Source organism: Enoplosus armatus, chromosome 18 (assembly GCF_043641665.1).
Source record: "Enoplosus armatus isolate fEnoArm2 chromosome 18, fEnoArm2.hap1, whole genome shotgun sequence".
Lineage (NCBI taxonomy): Eukaryota > Metazoa > Chordata > Actinopteri > Centrarchiformes > Enoplosidae > Enoplosus > Enoplosus armatus.
The window spans coordinates 13908791-13925942 of record NC_092197.1 but is presented as its reverse complement, the minus strand read 5'-3'; the positions used below and the strand labels follow the sequence as shown (position 1 = coordinate 13925942).

The following is a 17152-nucleotide window of genomic DNA, read 5'->3' as shown; positions in this document are numbered from 1 at the left end:
TTGGGGATGCAGATGTGGTTTCGACAGGTCCAGTCAGAGTCCAAACAGCCCTCAGTGGTTGTACAGTTCTCCTCATCAGAGCCGGTGGGACACTGGCTTCGTCCATCACAACGGGCCGACGCGTCAACACAGCCGACAGAGTCCACACAAGGAAACTGACCTGGTGGACATTCAGGAGAGCCCGAGAGTGCTGGAGGGAAAAAAACAAGACAGAGTTTACTGAACAGCAACACGTGACGGGTTTACATTTTATTTTCTTTAATTCTACATACATTTTCCCTCTTTAGGTACAAAAGTTCAACACAACCAAACAAACTTTTTTGGCCCCACAATAAAATAAAAAACAAACTATTTTTGCTTCTCCTGTCTTGTACAACTTTGTGCCTTTTGGTCAATATTGTGAAGCTGTTTTTTTTTTTTACTAAAATGTGAAACACAAATAAATGTTACGTCTTGTTAAATGTGCTGTTAACCATTTCAGACTCACAAGAAAACAGTTATGATGGATGAAAATGAAGCAATATTATCTGTTCTGGACAACTTAAGTTACTTAGAGCCAAGAACAATTATTTTGCACAGGGACAGGAAGTATACCTACCAGTGCACTCCATTTCATCAGATCCATCCAGACAGTCTCCATCTCCATTACATCTCCAGACATCAGTGATACAGTTTCCATCATCACACTGCCACTGGTCTTGACGGCATCCTAAAATTTGACCTACAAAAGAGAGACAGACAGTTGGAGAAAGTACACAGACGAAGATGAAGGTGTAGAAAATACGACAGGCCAAGTCACAGACTGGATGAATTGTAGGATTTGTCTAAATGTAGACGGCCCTTTACAGATCAAAGAAGCTGCTTTCTGCAGATCAGCCTAATGATACTTCAAATTGTACCACCTGCTGTAAGGTTCAAGGGTTTAGGGAGCCATGTGGCAGCTTTCAAAAATGTTCAGGCACTGATGCAGAAATGATAGGGAACAGAAAACGTTGCAGACACATTACATATTCCTTCACCATTCTGCCTGTGACGTGGAGCCACAGTCATTTATAGCCAAGCAATATTTTACAACTATAGACAGAAAAATGTAATTGCAATAGTTGTCAAGCGACCAGAACCTGGTATTTTCATTTTCTCGACAATTACAAGTTTCTTGATCATGGCTCAGGTGTGTAACAGTGTGGGTTTAAAAACCTGCACATGGTCAAATGAATATCAGAGGAAAGGATTTTTTTGCAGGTGCTTATTTGACTTTGTGCCGGATGTTGCCTCTGTAAAATAATCTAGTTTAACTATTGAACTGTCATATACAATTGTTTTGGTTGGATTATTGCAATTCATGAAGTTAAAATTGACTGACGTGCATTAAAATTCCAATAAAGCTTGTAACTCATGGAGTGCAGGAATGAACGCCATATTGCCTCGTTCATATTTGGATCTAAAGAAAACGTCAAAATGTATGCACACTCGCTTGAATTAAGTCGCACACAAGCCTTAAAAACCACACAGAAGACATTTTACCTCGAGAAATCCTCAGACTTGCCAGAAAAACCGAACAAACGAACTGGCGTAAGTCCATATCGGCCCCGCGCGGCTCACCGGGACAAACAGCGTCAGCCGAGAGGAAATGCTTTTATCAGCTCCCGCTGCTGCAGGTGCGCGTGCGTCCATCCAGTTAGCAAACACAAAACAACACTTAGCGTAATGCTATTTAATTCTTCATTTCCTCATTTCATTTGTTTGCATATAAATAATATTTGTTTGTTTATGTATATTTCAAGGGATGTAATTTAGCTCTTTTCCAGCTTGTGTGGCTGGTAAAAAAAAAACAACAACAAAAACATAAATACATTTTAATTTAGGCCCATGTCAGGCCCATGTGAGGGATGCTCACCACACACCTCTCGTTTCTTAGATGTGGTTGTTTACAGTTTTTGACAGTTGATGATTTAGTGGACTTTCGTGTGTTTCATTTGACGGGGAGCATGTTGTGCATGACGTCCTGCTAAGTGTCCTGTCCTCTCTGCCCGGTTTGCTCCAGCTGCTGATGCTTCAGTGCCGCCAGTGAGGTGATTAGGCCGTGCGCATGTTGGAAAGGTTTTACGCTTTTACGTTTTTTATAAGTAAAACCAACAAAGTGCATGTGATCCGGCGCTGGAAGGTTTCTTACCTTGATAAACATTTAACTTTACATTCAGTTTAGTTCCTTTTTGTTTTACAATTGTCCAATCATTTGTCGTAAGCTCTTGACCTATGTGTTTTTAAATCAAGGCTCAATCTTTTGTACTTCCGTTCCAATCACCCAAAACCCCCAAAATTATAGTTTAAAACACTCACATTGTTTGATGTTGTGACAATAAAGAACAAGACTAATGGCACCTAATGGCAAGCTTTTTGATCATTTTCACACGTAACGCTCATCAGAAAGCATCAAGGCTTTGTCGTTCTCCATCAGCTGTTTCTTCTCTCTTTTGAGGTCAAGTGTGCAGTTTGACTTATGAATGGCCACCGATCAGCTGGCGTGTCTGACGTCATTAATGTCCCTTTAATGCTAAGCATGGCAGATTTGAGACTCAGCTGGTGTTGCATGAAATCTTTTCACTGAAGCTATCCGAAGTTGTTTATTCTTACAACTAATCAAAATATTGATTTGCAGATCAGTAAATATGTAACATGTATAAGAATAAAAGTGTTGCCATCGGCTCCATAAGAACATTACTGAGTTTTATTTATTTTTTTAAAGTTTATTTACAGAATAAAGATGTTAGAAAGAAACGTCCTAACATTTCGCTTATGTTTCTTATGTGGCATAATAATGTTTATTATTGATATGTTTTACCTTTATTTATTATTGATAATTTATCGTTTATTTACTGAAACTGTTCAGTTCATTTTTTTCTAAACAGGGTTTTATTGTTGTTGGTTTATATTCTTTGGGTCAAACTTTGACACTGACAGGCAACTACCACCTTTCATTTTTTAAGGACGAACAGATTGTCTTAATACCATATTTGTTGAATATTTATGATTATTATATTTATTCATAGTAAATAAGCCCTAAAAATGTTAACAGAACGTAAGAACAAGCACAATATACCTATCATGCTAGTATTGGCTATTGTAACTTTTCAGAAGTAATAAGACATATAGCAAAAATATAATCAATAAAAAATGAACCAATAATTCAAATGCAACATGGAAAGGTTATTAGAGCTGTGTCAAATATTGACGGTAACTTGCCAGCAGGCTCCTAACAGGTCACGACCTGCGCTACAGAAAGTCAGTTCTGATTAACTCCCATTAATCACAGCGCAGTTGTGCAGCTCGTAATCTCCTTAACTAATATTATTGTCATGGCTTCTTATCAAAGGGATCTCTAATATACAAAACAACAACAATCAGTGGGCTTTAACAGTTTTCACACCTCGGCCACTATAAAGACCAATTGGTTTCGATTAAAGTCTTTGAGCGCTCCTGTGGATCACACACGCCCTTCAACCATCTGCTGCTTGACAGATCTCTTCAAAGGACGTCAGGAGAGAGGGGCGTGATTATAAATCCCAGTCTCAGCATCTCACCTGGAGCATTTGGAATCTACCTGTGGAAGAGACAACACCACACCTGGGAATTATGAAGGGACTAGCAGTGGATTTCTCTTTTGCGCTTCTTCTTCTGGTGGATTTGGCTCTGGGTCTCGCTGCGCAGCCCTTTCCTGGGGTGCATCCTGACGCACTGCTCCGTGGGATGAAAAGTGGCTCCGGACGCACCGTGCAGCGGCAGCAGGCCAGCAAACTGCCCCTCTACATGATGCAGCTCTACCGGACCATGCTGACCGAGGACCGGGCAAGAACTCCGGTTGCCAGTGTGAGCCACACCGGGACGGAGGACAACCCCGCTCTGCACGACTCCGACTCTGTGATCAGCCTTGTCGCTAAGAGTGAGTATTGAACATTACACCAAAATTACATTGTTTTTTAATGGAGTTTGGTATTATGGCGTAGCTGCACAGTTTTTTTTTCCTATAATGGCATGCAATGAGCACTCCATGACTTAAGGGACCATACACTGGAAATGGCATCATGTAAACAATACAGAAAATATATACACACCTTTAAATGCCTTCAATTCCACAGCACATCCCTTTAGCAACATGTAAAACATTATGTTCCTTAGGTTTCCTTTGACACTACTAAATGTGGATGTTGATTTATTTCACTCACCTTAATTTAATCATTTATCTAATCAAACTTTGCTTGATTAATGCATTCTAACACTTATGCAACTCCCAATTGGGGAAAAAAACTGTGAAGTTTGTAAGAGCTGCAATATTCATGTCACATGCACGAGAACTTGGTCTTGCTGGCAAATATTTTGCAATCCTAAAGTCAAATGACAAGTGTGTTATCCTTCCATCATACAAGTCATATAATAGTACTAACTGATTTTCTTTACCTTTATCTCTTTCAGGCTGTCAGCAGATTGGCAAGAGGTGGTCCGTCACCTTTGACATGTCCTCCATGTCTGCAAGTGACAACATCCAACTGGCTGAACTTCGCATCCGCCTGCCTGCCTTCACAGAGTCTTCCCGAGCCTCAGTGGACATCTTCCATTCCCACTGCTCCGGCATGCACTGCCCAGAGAACAGGCAGTTCCTGGGCCGCCTGAGAGCTCACCCCAGTTCGATGGTCTCCCCCTCCTCCTGGAAGGTGTTCAACATGACAGAGATGCTCAGTCGCTGGCTGCAGCACTCCACACAGAAGACGGAGGAGGATGAGGCTGAGGTGAAAGAGGAGGAAGAGCAGGAGCAGGAAGGAGTCCAACACCATACAGCTGGCCGAGTCATGATGGTGGTCTTCTCAAGGCAGACCCCGAACGGCCAGCGAATGCCAACACTCATCCGCACAGCAGAGCACTCCAAGTACGTCAGCCTGGACAGGGAGCGAGTGACGGCTGGCTCGACGAAGACAAGGAGCCGCAGGGCCAAGAGGCACCACCAGTCCCAGCAGCAGAGGCGGAGAGTTGCCGGAGCTGCTCCGGCAAGCAAGCCCACAGAGGAGGAGAACAAGGGTCCTCTCTGCAGGAAGGTGGACATGTGGGTGGACTTTGAGAAGCTCGGGTGGAGCGAGTGGATTGTCTATCCCAAGCGGTACAACGCCTTTCGCTGTGAGGGGAGCTGTCCTACACCAGTAGATGAGACCTTCACCCCAACCAACCATGCATATATGCAGGTAAGACAAGCTCCTTTACTTTTATTGTGCATATTGTGATATACCTTAATAATTAATAATCCACCAGTGCCCTATTTGAAGAGATGTGTTCTAATCAACCATTTTTTCTCTTTCTCTCTCCAGAGCCTGCTGAAACTTCACCACCCAGACAAGGTGCCATGTCTGTCCTGTGTGCCAACACGCCTGGCACCGCTTTCGATGTTGTACTACGAGAACGGGAAGATGGTCATGAGGCATCACGAGAACATGGTGGTGGAGGAGTGCGGCTGCCACTGAGCAAAAGACCTGAAAGCCTTTTGATTAAAGGCCAGATAGACTTGAACCACTGAGCCGTAGGCCCAGAGGAGTCTACAGAACTGAGCTACTCAGAGGCACAAAGTGGATGGAAGTCCACAGGCACTTTACACAGATTAACACTGGGACAGAGGCTGCTGCTGTGATGCAGGACACGAAAGAAGGGAACTACTGTATATCCCGGACACGGCTGTCTAAATTATGGATTTTAAAAATTAAGTTATAAATCGTTAGTACTTTTTGTAGATTAGGTGACCTAAATTGTGTCTTAGATTGCAAATGGACTATTTTATCATTCAAGATTATAAGGATTGATCATGGTAAGGGTTGATCCAGTCAAGGTGAAACAAGGTCAATGTAAAAGCACAATGTGGTCACTGACTGAAGCACTATATAAGATTCACATGGTCTTATGTACAAACTGTTCTTTTTATGCTTGGATACGGACTTTTGTAATGCCATTGAAGTGACAAATGCAAATGTCAGAATGGTGTAAGCGCTTTATTGAGATGTTTGGGTCACATTGACTCATTTGTGTATTTGCTATGTGATACAATAAATTATTTCTTATCTTGAACAAAGTGTTTGATGGTTTTTATTACAGTGTTCATGCAAGAGGTTTCCCTTTTTACTTTTTAAGGTTAAAAAAGATTTGTGATCATAAACCTAGGCAATGGTGATGACTTTAGGCATAGTAGATCTTTACCACAGCACACATTTAGAATTGTTTTAGCAGGAAAAGCACAGGTGTAATTAATAATATCAATAATAACTGCATTCCATTTAGGTGTGCAAAGTGGTGTTGGGCATGCTCGCTCACTGGCAAGGCTTACTGAGAAACCTAAATGGAATGCAGCCATCGTTAATGTCATTAGTAACATGTGCACTTCTCCTGCTAAAATATGGCCACCTGACTGTTTTTAGACAGACTATTTGTGTTTTCAAACCATATTTTTTCAGTTTCAAAGACTTCAAGGATGAAGACTGACTGGTTGGTTTGGCAAATGTTCATCTGGTTAACTTCCGTTAACTTCCCACCTCCGTTAGAAGCAGCACACAGCAGCTTCCTTGAGCTTTTATAGGAGCTTCAAACAGACACTACACCTGGACGGTCTGCTACAGTTCCCCTCAACTCTTTGGGTTGTATTTCCATTTTTCAGCTAACTGTTTTGGTTTTATGCCTCCTAACTTTACTGTTATAGGTCACTTACTTTACACTACACTACACTACCTATCCACCACCCAACAGCAGACTGACTGAGATAGCTAGCTGGGGAACATAGTGGATCGTTTAGCAGCTAAACAAGAGTTTGAAAAGACCTAAAACAGAGCCATAAAGAGAGTGAATATGGCACTTACATTCATCAGGTGGCCAGAAACATGAATCTATAAGAAAGGTGTTAACATGTGAGTGTTGTGTTTACAGTGTGTCTGCTGCCCCCAAGTGGCAGCAGAAAGAATCAATTATTGCAGATGTATAAACATAAGATTTCCCAAAATATTGGCAGTTCTAAGACTGTCCCTTTAAACGATACAGCTCAATATTTTCAGTAATATATTTGTATAACATTGAATATCTTAAAAACACATTTAAAGTCATCATACGAGTCACATCACATACAATATTAATAGTTTAATTTTAACAAGACTTTGACTTGTCAAATATGTCACAGGTCATACAAAGTCAAGTGCCATCAAAACATTTTCAGTTAGTGTTGTTTTATATAAGAGTACAACATTTTAAAACATATTAAGCATTACAAAAAACATTCCTACACGTCTTGTTTTCAGAACATATCTGAATGTGTATTACAGCTTAGTAAGCCTGGGCTTCTCATTTCAACTGTTTTTATCCCAGTAAACAAAAAAAGAAATAACAGTGTTGGGAATCACTTTTGTCCGTGTCGCTGACTCTCTTCAGATGTCCATTTCAAACTGGGAATCTTCTAGAAAAAGAAAAGGCAGAGTTGACTAGGGGGAAGGAGACAATTACAGAAACACATTAAGGATTGCAGATCATCTCTCTCCCTCACATATACAGACACGTTTACCTGCACTCTCCTCTGCATGCAGGTTGTGGTTGGTGTTATTGCTGGCTGTCTGTTCAGGCTGGTTTGTGTTGCTGGGGGAGTCGGGTTTGAGCGGCCTGGTGACTCCCGGGATGTCGGGCAGGTTGGGAGGCGTACGAGTCAGAGGAGACGTCCGACACTGCAGGAGGAACTTCCTGTCGTAGATGATTCTGGTACCTGCGGGTGACAGCAGCAAAGGAAAAGTTACCTACTGTCAATATTTTGCCATCCCAAATGACAAACAGTACAGTCAAATCTCAAGTGATTCATAGATAAGTGAAAATACAATAAAATTCAGCAGCTAATGGCAAACACTTGTAACTGGTGTAACTGGAAGAGCAAAGTGGAAACAAAGTAAAAGATTATATATATATATATATTGTGTCTTTACTGTATACATGTCCATACATGCCCCATGACCAATTACCTATTTGTTGTCATCCATATCAGTGATGTGGACACACCTTCACTGACCCAGTTCTGTTTTATCTGTGTGTGTCTGTCCCACCTGGTAACTTTACAGCACACAGTATCAGTTGTAATGGACATGTGCACTCTGCGTCACCTTTCTCACGAACACAGAGGGAAAACATTGTCTGCTGAACTTTTATCAGCACACTGGAGATTTCACAAGGTCTCAAATATTTAGATGTTAAAGTAAAATACTGAATCAATGGGCCAAAGCACTCTACTACTTCTACTCTACTTTTTTTGTAGAAATCTAAAATAGTGGTGAGTGGGTGAAAGTTTGGTCATTTTTTAACTTCCATGTATCCACGAACAAATAGGTTGCATTTATAATAATATATAAGGTAATTACTAGCTCCTTATTTCTCCTTCTCTTTAATATAACCAGACCAAGTGGAGCCCACATCGAGTAAACATGTCACTGAAGCTCAACAACAGCCTGCTGTAATAACAAGACTATAAATAGGACATGACTGAGTACAGGCCTATATTTGACCATATAGCCGTTGATTGTGTAAATAATCTACAGCTGTCTGAAGCCACTGTGGAGAAGTCAACTAAATGCATTAAATATTGATTGACACAGACAGGGAGACGTGCTTCAGATTGTCTGCCTGTGCACAGACGATGCATCCTGGCAAAAACAATCATGTGCAGTGAAAGAGGGTGGTGCAATTTTCAGACTGCAGTTTTGGGTGCAGAGGACTCCTCTAACAAGTTAAACTAATGTCAAACATTAACAGGACAACATAACAGAACTGTGGACAACACCTATAGCCTGGCTCTCAAAAGTCTTTCCTACCATGAACAGTTTTCATGCCGCAATAAATAAAAGAATAGTTCAACTGACATTAACTATTCACTTTGTCTCTGTAGTGTCACAAAATCAAAATCTATGGTGTAATCTTTAAATTTACAACGCATCCACGTGATTGAGTGGACCAACATCTGGGGTGGAATATTCTTCATATTCACAGTCACTTATCTCCCAACAACACTGTGTCTCCAGATCAACATGGTACTCTCATAATGCTCCCATGGAGGTCTGCCATTTTCTAATCCCTGAAAGCCTCCCTTTAAATCTGTTTCCTCTCATTTTACAGACCTTTTCTTCTCCCTGTGTCTTCTTAATTTTTAAGTGTCTCTTATCACTGAGCTTTTTTCTTCTAAATCCTGATAATATTTACGTTTCGTGGATCTTTTCCTTATTTCCCCCTATATACCCAATGCATCGTTACCTCCCGGCGTGGTGCTGAACAGAGTCCCCCCGGGAGTGGTGGAGTAGTCCTGGGGCATGTGAGCAGCATCGTGGATGGCGACCCGCCTGACGGCCGGGATATCCCGGCTCCTGGTGGTCTGACCTCCGGCTGACATCTCTCACAACACTGGGTCGACTGTTTGTTGCTTCAGGTGTGGCGGACAGGACGTTATAAAGCTACAGTCAGAGCACAGCAAAGTTACCATGCGCCTCCACGTGGTCCGAGCCCATCCATAACAACCCAGGAACCTGCTTCAAAAACAACACGTGGAGCGGAGGGCTGTGATTGGCTGAAAGCAGGGGGCGTCACAACACTTACCACGTTGTAGTTTTTCCTGATGTGCAGGCTGCTCACCCCGTAGACATAGTGTACATACGTTTATATGACACACACACACACACACACACACACATATACGTTTATATTTATATATATATATATATATATATATATATATATATATATACATAGACATATAAACGTAATACTTCAATCATAAATGCGCGACAATAAGAATAAGAATAAATCTGTGGTGGACAATATGAGACATTTTTTCATGTGATAACAAATAAACGTGTAGTCATAACAAACATACAGATAAAACATCAAATATTAAAATACTATTTTCATGTAATCACAAACACATCAGCAAAGTCAGAAGGCACCATATATTGTTTCCTGGAAAAGACTCATTTCAGTGTTCAGGTGGTACTTCCAATTGAATTGTTAGTGTAAAGCTGACTTGTTTAGTCAGTACAGAGCAGGTCAGCTGAACAAGCAGAATTTGAGATTTGTCTCATGCAAAAAGCTAAAACAAAGTTCTAATAAATACATATTTTCTTGGGTTTAAATGGAGCACTCCTATCAAGGAAATTCCTCTGGAAATATTATAAACATAAAAATGATACACTTCTTTCCATTTCATGCATTAGGATATTTTGGACCCATGAAATCAGGCATTAATGAAAACAGACATCATATGAGGTTCATATACCACTTTAAACTTAGACTGAATAGTCCATGTGGGAATATTATGGCACAAAAAACATACAAAAAGGCGGCACTAATTTCCCTTTTTACAAAACCAGGACACCACATTTATGTCACATCTTTGTTTATTAATTCTTGTAAATGGTTTGAGCTGGTGTACAGGGTAAGATGATCTATACATATCTTCATGTCAGAATGATACTGATTGAAAGGCTTGTATACATATTCACGTTTGTTTATCCTCTCTCCAGGACAAATACAAAAGAAAAGAAAACAAGTGGTCATAGCTACAAAGCCTCTACATTCCCCATGATGTGGGCGTTGGCCTACTCTAGATAATGCTTAAAGAACATCCATAACAACTCTATGAGGGTGCATAGCATTCTAATTAAATATATTTTTTTCATATATTTATACATATATTTTCATAAAAACATCTTTTTTTTGTGCATGTGCGCAGTTGCATTCCTTAGGATAGAGTAATATGATATTGCGTTTACATTGTCATGTATCCATTCTAAAGGAGTATAGGTGATCTCTATTCTTTGCAACAGTTAAAATTTTACAATACTCTTTTTTTTTTTTTAATACATCTTCGTAGGTTACACGTCCTCTCAAGTCACATGTCCGGTAAAAACGTTCCCTCTTCTTCCCCCTGATCCAACATACACCATCATTCACGCACACACACACTTTACATACAACAAAGATATGGTGGAGTTGAATTTATCATATTGCAGAGGCTCACCCACTAGTTTAATTCATACTACAAATTGAATGTATGTTTGTAAAAATCCACCTCAGCATTTCCATTAAAATAAAACTACTTCATACATCACTTCACTCAAATTTCCTCTGGATTTAAAACTGATCCGATATCTGATATTTGAACTGTAAACTAAACAGGGGCAGTGACTCAATGTTAAAGTTATAATCCTTAAGATTTTAGCCTTGGTTTGGCGACACCTGTGGTTATTGGTGGTAACAAGTGTTTTAATAATTCAGCTCGCAGGGTTGCATTTGAAATGCCACGTGTTGTCAGATGGGGGCAGCAAACACGCTTGGAGAGGCTACCTCGGCCAGAGTCAGGATTTTAGAACAAAACCCTTCCCTCTCATACATGTTTGATTATCCACCAAACAAAAGGTTTTCGCACAATTAGTTATTTGAGTAATGTCCAATTATATTTTCATCGTGACGACTAAAGAAGTCATCAGTGTCATCTGACTCTGTAACACTGGTCGAATGTTGTCTCACACATTACTTGAGACACGTTTTGTCTTCTGCATCACGTCCAGCACATATCTGTTTTGCATGGGTATTCAATTTAAATCCCACACAGAAAAGACGGACTCCGCCAAAAACAATGAAAACTAGTACTGTATCTACTGTAGAGAGGCAATTCCCCATACAAATACATTGAATGGCTGTTGAAAAAAGTGCCATGAAGAGAGTCAAAACTGGGGTTTGAGAAGAACAAAATCTTAAGGATTATGAATTTAACAAGATTAAGCTGTTTATTTTCTTTAAAATGCCTAAATCCAACCTCTTTCTTGGGCTGATACAGTACCAGATGTGAAATAGAAAGTAACTAATACATTAACAGAAAGACTAAGTCACTTTAGAGATCGAGGGAGTCACTGACCTCCATCATCCAAAAGCTGTACACAGTTAAGAGTTTAGACACAGTGAAAATAGAAAGAGAGGGTGTCTTTGTTTGTCCTCTGGTGGGTGAACTCAAGGCTCAGAATAAAAGCCTTGACTTTATGAGAGAAGCTGATTACAGAACGGGTCAAAAAAGGTAACTCAAACTGTGTTTTGTCAGCAGCCCACAGGAAACTGCAAACAATGAAGGAAAACTAGTTTTACATTCATTAAATGAAACGGTCTTGTTTAACTTATGCACTTCTTTGTAGAGGGAGACATGCTCCACCATGGTCCATTAGTTCATCACTATCAGAAACGAATTAGGATAAACACAATCAACAGAGGCCACTTTGCCTCTTCATGCAGAACTGACTCAATACTCCGTGTCCTTTTTTGGTCTTAATTGAATCAAAGAGCTCCCCACCACACACACAAACACACACACACACACACACACACACACACACACACACACACACACACACACACACACACTTACACACCAACCATCCTGCTTCATACATCCCCCCCAAATACCCCCCCCCCCCGTGCATCCCCATCCTGCCCTAAATGGCTCCAAATGCCAAAGTCTCTGAAGCACTCGCTTTGTGTCCCGTACTCATCTTTGAGAGGAGGACTCAGACTTTAAAAAAAAAAAAAGGAAACATTTTGATTCTGACCGAGCAGAACTGAAAACCTGAGTGGAGTAACAGTGGAAAACATGTGTGATATATAATAAACATGTGCTATATATCGGATGAGGCGCTCATGTGCACAGACTGGGCATGGAGAATATGTGCATTTGTGTGATGAGTAACTAATGTGCTCATTCATTCATTCAGTGTCTCACTCATTCAGGCTACAGTAGCATTTACAGTACTTAAATATTGTGTTTTCTTGTTTCTCCAGGAAATGTGTGCTACTATGATATGACCCCTCCATAGTGCTGCCGCCAGGTTTCTGCATAAAGGAAGTGTTTCAGAGATGATGAGAACAACTGGTGGTTTAGTGTATTTTTTTTTTCTTTTGCTGAAAATTTTGAAACACTAACAACTTAAATTACTCATAAAAGGAAAATGGAGTTAAGAGGTTTCCACCTTACGGCAGCAGCAGACTCCTTAATAGGTATCAGTGTATTAAGTTGACATATCCTGGTTTATATTTTGCTACGTTAAGTGCTGAAAAACAAACAATCCCCCTCAGGCCTCCGCAGTCCCACACCTTTACAGATGAGTCATCTGATCTTGCGTCAGTGTGTCCTCTCTGACTCGTTCACATCAAGGTCGATGGAACCAGTCGGATACAGCCAAACTCGACTGCTGTTTGCCCAGATGGAGTTTCTGTCTTCACTGAGGAGTTCAGCCATTTACGCCTTTCAGTTTCAAATCCTTAAGTTAAGTATTATTGCTGTAGCAAACTCCCAAAACTATCTGACACTCTGACCAGGCAGTAATCATTTAGCGATGTGATGTGTTTCTGATTATGTGTGTGCATATGCATGTGTATGTGTGGATGTGCTTTTTGTGTATATATGAATGTTTGTGTGTCTTCACAGTTCACGAGTCTGGGGTCAGTGTTAATAAGACAATCACAGTGCTACCTGTCTGTCCTCGCTGCACAGTTCCCCTCACAATCACATGTGGTGGTAGCATCGTGCTATTTTACACTTGCTAGCATTTAACTAGAAATCTTCCAGATCACTACGTCCTCGCATGAATCAGATCCTCCACTTCATTCACTTTGTTTCAAAATGAATGAACCTAAATTTGACAGTGAGGCCCTACAGCTGTTGCAGACAGATAAAGAGGGAGCACACACACAACGTTTTTAACATCAGATGGAGTAGCTATAGTTGCTGAGAGAGAGGCCTGTGATTTTACTGCATATTGACCGAGGCTACTGATAAAGATCGTGAATCAAGATGACGTGTGCTACTGGGAGAAATGACGGAAGAAGGTAGCAAAGGTCACGAGGGAGGAAAACGTCGATCTTTGTGTTGTAGAGCTGCTGCACAACGCAGCCAAGCAACCAACCAACTTTTCAAAGAAAACATTCCCATTGTCTGAAAAACACATTTCCCCTGAAAACACAAGGGGGTGAAAGAGCATCAGCTCACTACCAAGATAAAGAATGCTTGTAACCAAGGTGGACTTGGGCTTCAAAGGGACATATAACGAGAAAGGAGCTTCATCCACAAAAGGAAAAGACGTTAACGCACGCAGACAGGAACACTCACCAGCAGGGGAGCACAGCGGCTTTCTCATTCCAGCACTGAGCGCGCCATGACATCACAGGGGCAGCAAGCCAATCATGAGGCAGGGCTCAGCGCCAAGCCAGAAGCAAGAAACACATGCGGTAGAGAAGAATACACGCACGCACACATACACACACTGACACATGTCCACGTAGCATAGAGTGCATATATCACATTGAGAATAATAGGGGAAAGGGTCCAGTGAAAGAAGCGTCGGTAGGCTCAGCAGAGGCTTAGCTGTACACAGAACCATCCATTGAGGGACTCTTTTTTTGGCTGTAGTGTTATTGGACTCAACTTGCTTGCCATTCCAGTCGGGGGGGGGGGGGGGGGGGTAAGGTCCTTAAAATGGCTTGTACCTTGTACCCCTTCAGTTTGTAGATAATGACAGTTCAAAAGGTCAAAGGGCATGCACCAGCAGTCATCATGCGATTACAGTTCACAGGAAGCACTTTTTGTTGCTTTTTTTTCTCTTGGTTGTTTTACTGACATTTTTTTTTTGTAAAAATCATCATGCCTTAGTCTAGTTGATATTTTTCTTTACAAATGTTATAAAACTACAAGTTGAACTCCTCTTTTTTTTTCTCTGTCTCTTTTCTTTTGTGGTTCTCCATGGTCACACGTTGAGGATGATTCTGTGTTTGTCATTTTGTAGTTTGTACTTCTTAGTCTTTGTCTCTCTCCTCCCTTGCTCATTTCCATCTGCGGTCTGGTTGTGTTTTTGTGGAGGATGGTTTGGCAGTGGCTTTCCGGTCCTAGAAAACAGAGAGAGATAGCATTAACACACAAAACACGGGGAAAACTACTTTGGCCTTCCAAAAAAAGGATATAATTAAAGTGTATTGAATGCCAAATCTAGGGTTCTAATTTTGAACATAAAAGGAACAGAACAGCATGTGAGAGGCTATTGAGCTCTAACAATGTGAGAGTCCAATGTGTTGCCATACAGACTTCTATCCAAGCACTGGGATGCACAAGTGCTTGTTGTGTGTCCCGTACCTGGAGGACTGGGTAGTGTGTGTATTTCAGTGTTTAACTCTCCGCAGACTGGAGCGCTGCACTGACTGAGCACCCTTTCTCACATCCACCCCCACCTGGAGCAAGGAGGCAGGGAGGAGGGAAGGAAACAACACTCGGACCAGTTAACTGCTGAAGCCTCCACATCAGGGATACTCAACTTGCTTTGCCCAGAGGCCACAAGATTTTGCAAGATGACACAAGGCCAGGGGCCAGTTAATAAACAAACATTAATAGGCCTCGGGCCTTTCTGCCAGAAAGCCTTTCTAACATGTTGTGAAATGGTTGCAGTTTGGTTAGGTTTAGGTACCAAAACTTTGGGTTTTACACGGGACACGAACAGCGGTCTTCTGGGTGACAGTCCTGTCTTTCTGTTGGAAAGGCTTTCTGGTAGAAAGCCTTGAAGGCAAACCTCTCCCATGTGACCTGAGCAGGTCAGGTGTACATGAAAGTTTTGAAACCAAGTGTCACCGCTTCTGTGCACTGCACAGATCGCTGATAGGCTATTATGCAACTTCCCAAGTAACAGCCAAGGGACATTATTGAACATTTACTGATTGGCATAAGAAATAAAACAATTCCCAGTGTGAATCATTTTATTTTCGTTGTACATTAGAAGTAGGTGGGCCACCCGGCACCCTATTGCAGGCCAGATTTGGCCCAAGGGTCACAAGTTGAGTATCACTGCTCTACATGTAACCAGAGCAGGAAACTAAATTGTCTGTCCACCGACCAGCTGTCACTTTTTTACATCCATTAATTCATCAGCCAATCAGGTTGGAGGAGATCATTTCCAAAGCACTTCACATTGTTCAATATATCAAATCAGTTTACATGTGTAGACGCATTTTGCCAATGGTGACAATGATGATGAAAGATGGTAATCACTTTTACACACTCATTTTGTACAACTAGGTCTGTCAGCTTTTAATTGATGGAAGTCTAATTTCTTCATTTTTAGTCCAAATCATCATTAACTCATAATCATAGTTGGTTTGTTGTCAAATCTGCTGATTGAGACGAAAGAATTTGAACCAACATTTGGCTGGTGGCTACTGTTAATTTCCCACCCTTTGTGCCAGGCTATGTGACTGATTCACAGTAAAATGCTGTCTGATTGTGTTTACAGTGTGTGTGTGTGTGTGTGTGTGTGTGTGTGTGTGTGTGTGTGAATATGACTCAGTGTAAATGATGAAAACACGACTGACTCACCTTTCGAACAAGCACGTTTGCGTGTTCGGAAACAAACTGTGCCTCAGCAGCATAGTCGTCTTTCTCCTCTCTCTGCACATAAATAACAGTTTAGATATAAATAGCAGTTCATAGTATTCATATTCGTATAACAATATTGTTTGCAATCAGAAATGTCAAAAAAAGAAAACCCCAAATGGCAGATATTTCCCATGTGTTGCACCATACAACACATCATTCTGGTCCGCTCTGTGACTTCATCAAAATGATCCATTTTGATGATTGACTTGTTAAGTGAGACTAAAATTGTTGATGGTCGTGAGCAAATAAATCAAACTGAATGACTGTCTTCCCATCTGATAATTCAAAAAAGATAAAAGGGATGGACAGAGATATTCCCCCTCCAGGCGCAGGAAGCGGCGGGTGGTCGGCAACCTGACCTGGCCCCGCCTCTGCTCCTGTTCCCAAGCACGTTGGCCCGCCTCCTGGTGAGAGAAGCCCAGCCCCCTGTCAAAGGGCTGCGTGCCCTGCAGGAGGCGCCCACGCAGCACATGAGAGTAACCCGTGTCACACACCGGAGTCAGCAGAGCCTCCTGGGCCACGCGCAAGCCTGGCACGCTGCCGTCCCGTCCCGATGACATCGAGCCCACCCAGCCCTGCAAGGAGTCCCGGTCTGGTAAGTAGGGTTGAAATGCTCCGCCTCCCACCACTCTGGAGAGCAAAATGCAAATA

General features: G+C 41.5%; 3 protein-coding genes across 4 annotated transcripts in view; 1 reads left to right on the top strand and 2 right to left on the bottom strand.

The window, feature by feature from the left end:
• Nucleotides 1–3633: 3633 nt before the first annotated feature.
• LOC139301704 (nodal homolog 2-A-like) lies at nucleotides 3634–5507 on the top strand. The gene is made up of 3 exons (XM_070925159.1): nucleotides 3634–3940; nucleotides 4471–5231; nucleotides 5355–5507. Exons 1-3 carry the CDS (start codon nucleotides 3634–3636, stop codon nucleotides 5505–5507), a joined length of 1221 nt encoding a protein of 406 aa, XP_070781260.1.
• Nucleotides 5508–7350: 1843 nt separating this feature from the next.
• LOC139301483 (eukaryotic translation initiation factor 4E-binding protein 1-like) lies at nucleotides 7351–9478 on the bottom strand. Of its 2 annotated transcripts, none has more exons than XM_070924896.1 (3): nucleotides 9301–9478; nucleotides 7577–7771; nucleotides 7351–7468 (listed from the first exon to the last, which is right to left on the bottom strand). In XM_070924896.1, the coding sequence occupies exons 1-3, from the start codon at nucleotides 9434–9436 to the stop codon at nucleotides 7443–7445; spliced, it is 357 nt and encodes a 118-aa protein (XP_070780997.1). In that variant the 5' UTR covers nucleotides 9437–9478; the 3' UTR covers nucleotides 7351–7442. The 2 variants fall into 2 exon arrangements, with proteins under 2 accessions (XP_070780997.1, XP_070780996.1); XM_070924895.1 differs by having other exon boundaries at nucleotides 7357–7471.
• A 5759-nt stretch (nucleotides 9479–15237) lies between these two features.
• The window catches only part of ank1b (ankyrin 1, erythrocytic b), a 64746-nt gene continuing 62831 nt past the window's right edge, over nucleotides 15238–17152 (bottom strand). Inside the window, exons 41-43 of the mRNA XM_070924171.1 lie at nucleotides 16861–17131; nucleotides 16442–16513; nucleotides 15238–15306 (exon numbers count right to left, since the gene is read on the bottom strand). Of these exons, the coding sequence (XP_070780272.1) occupies nucleotides 15238–15306; nucleotides 16442–16513; nucleotides 16861–17131 (412 nt within the window). The remainder of the gene's footprint in view (nucleotides 15307–16441; nucleotides 16514–16860; nucleotides 17132–17152) is intronic.

Excerpts from the sequence above, each read along its gene's own strand:
- LOC139301704 (XM_070925159.1), top strand. The coding sequence starts at position 3,634 with ATGAAGGGACTAGCAGTGGATTTCTCTTTTGCGCTTCTTCTTCTGGTG. Across the intron at positions 3,941-4,470 it reads GATCAGCCTTGTCGCTAAGA|GCTGTCAGCAGATTGGCAAG; the intron begins GTGAGTATTGAA and ends TATCTCTTTCAG. Across the intron at positions 5,232-5,354 it reads CCAACCATGCATATATGCAG|AGCCTGCTGAAACTTCACCA; the intron begins GTAAGACAAGCT and ends TTCTCTCTCCAG.
- LOC139301483 (XM_070924895.1), bottom strand. The coding sequence starts at position 9,436 with ATGTCAGCCGGAGGTCAGACCACCAGGAGCCGGGATATCCCGGCCGTC. Across the intron at positions 7,772-9,300 it reads GTTCAGCACCACGCCGGGAG|GTACCAGAATCATCTACGAC; the intron begins GTAACGATGCAT and ends TGTCACCCGCAG. Across the intron at positions 7,472-7,576 it reads GCATGCAGAGGAGAGTGCAG|AAGATTCCCAGTTTGAAATG; the intron begins GTAAACGTGTCT and ends TTCTTTTTCTAG.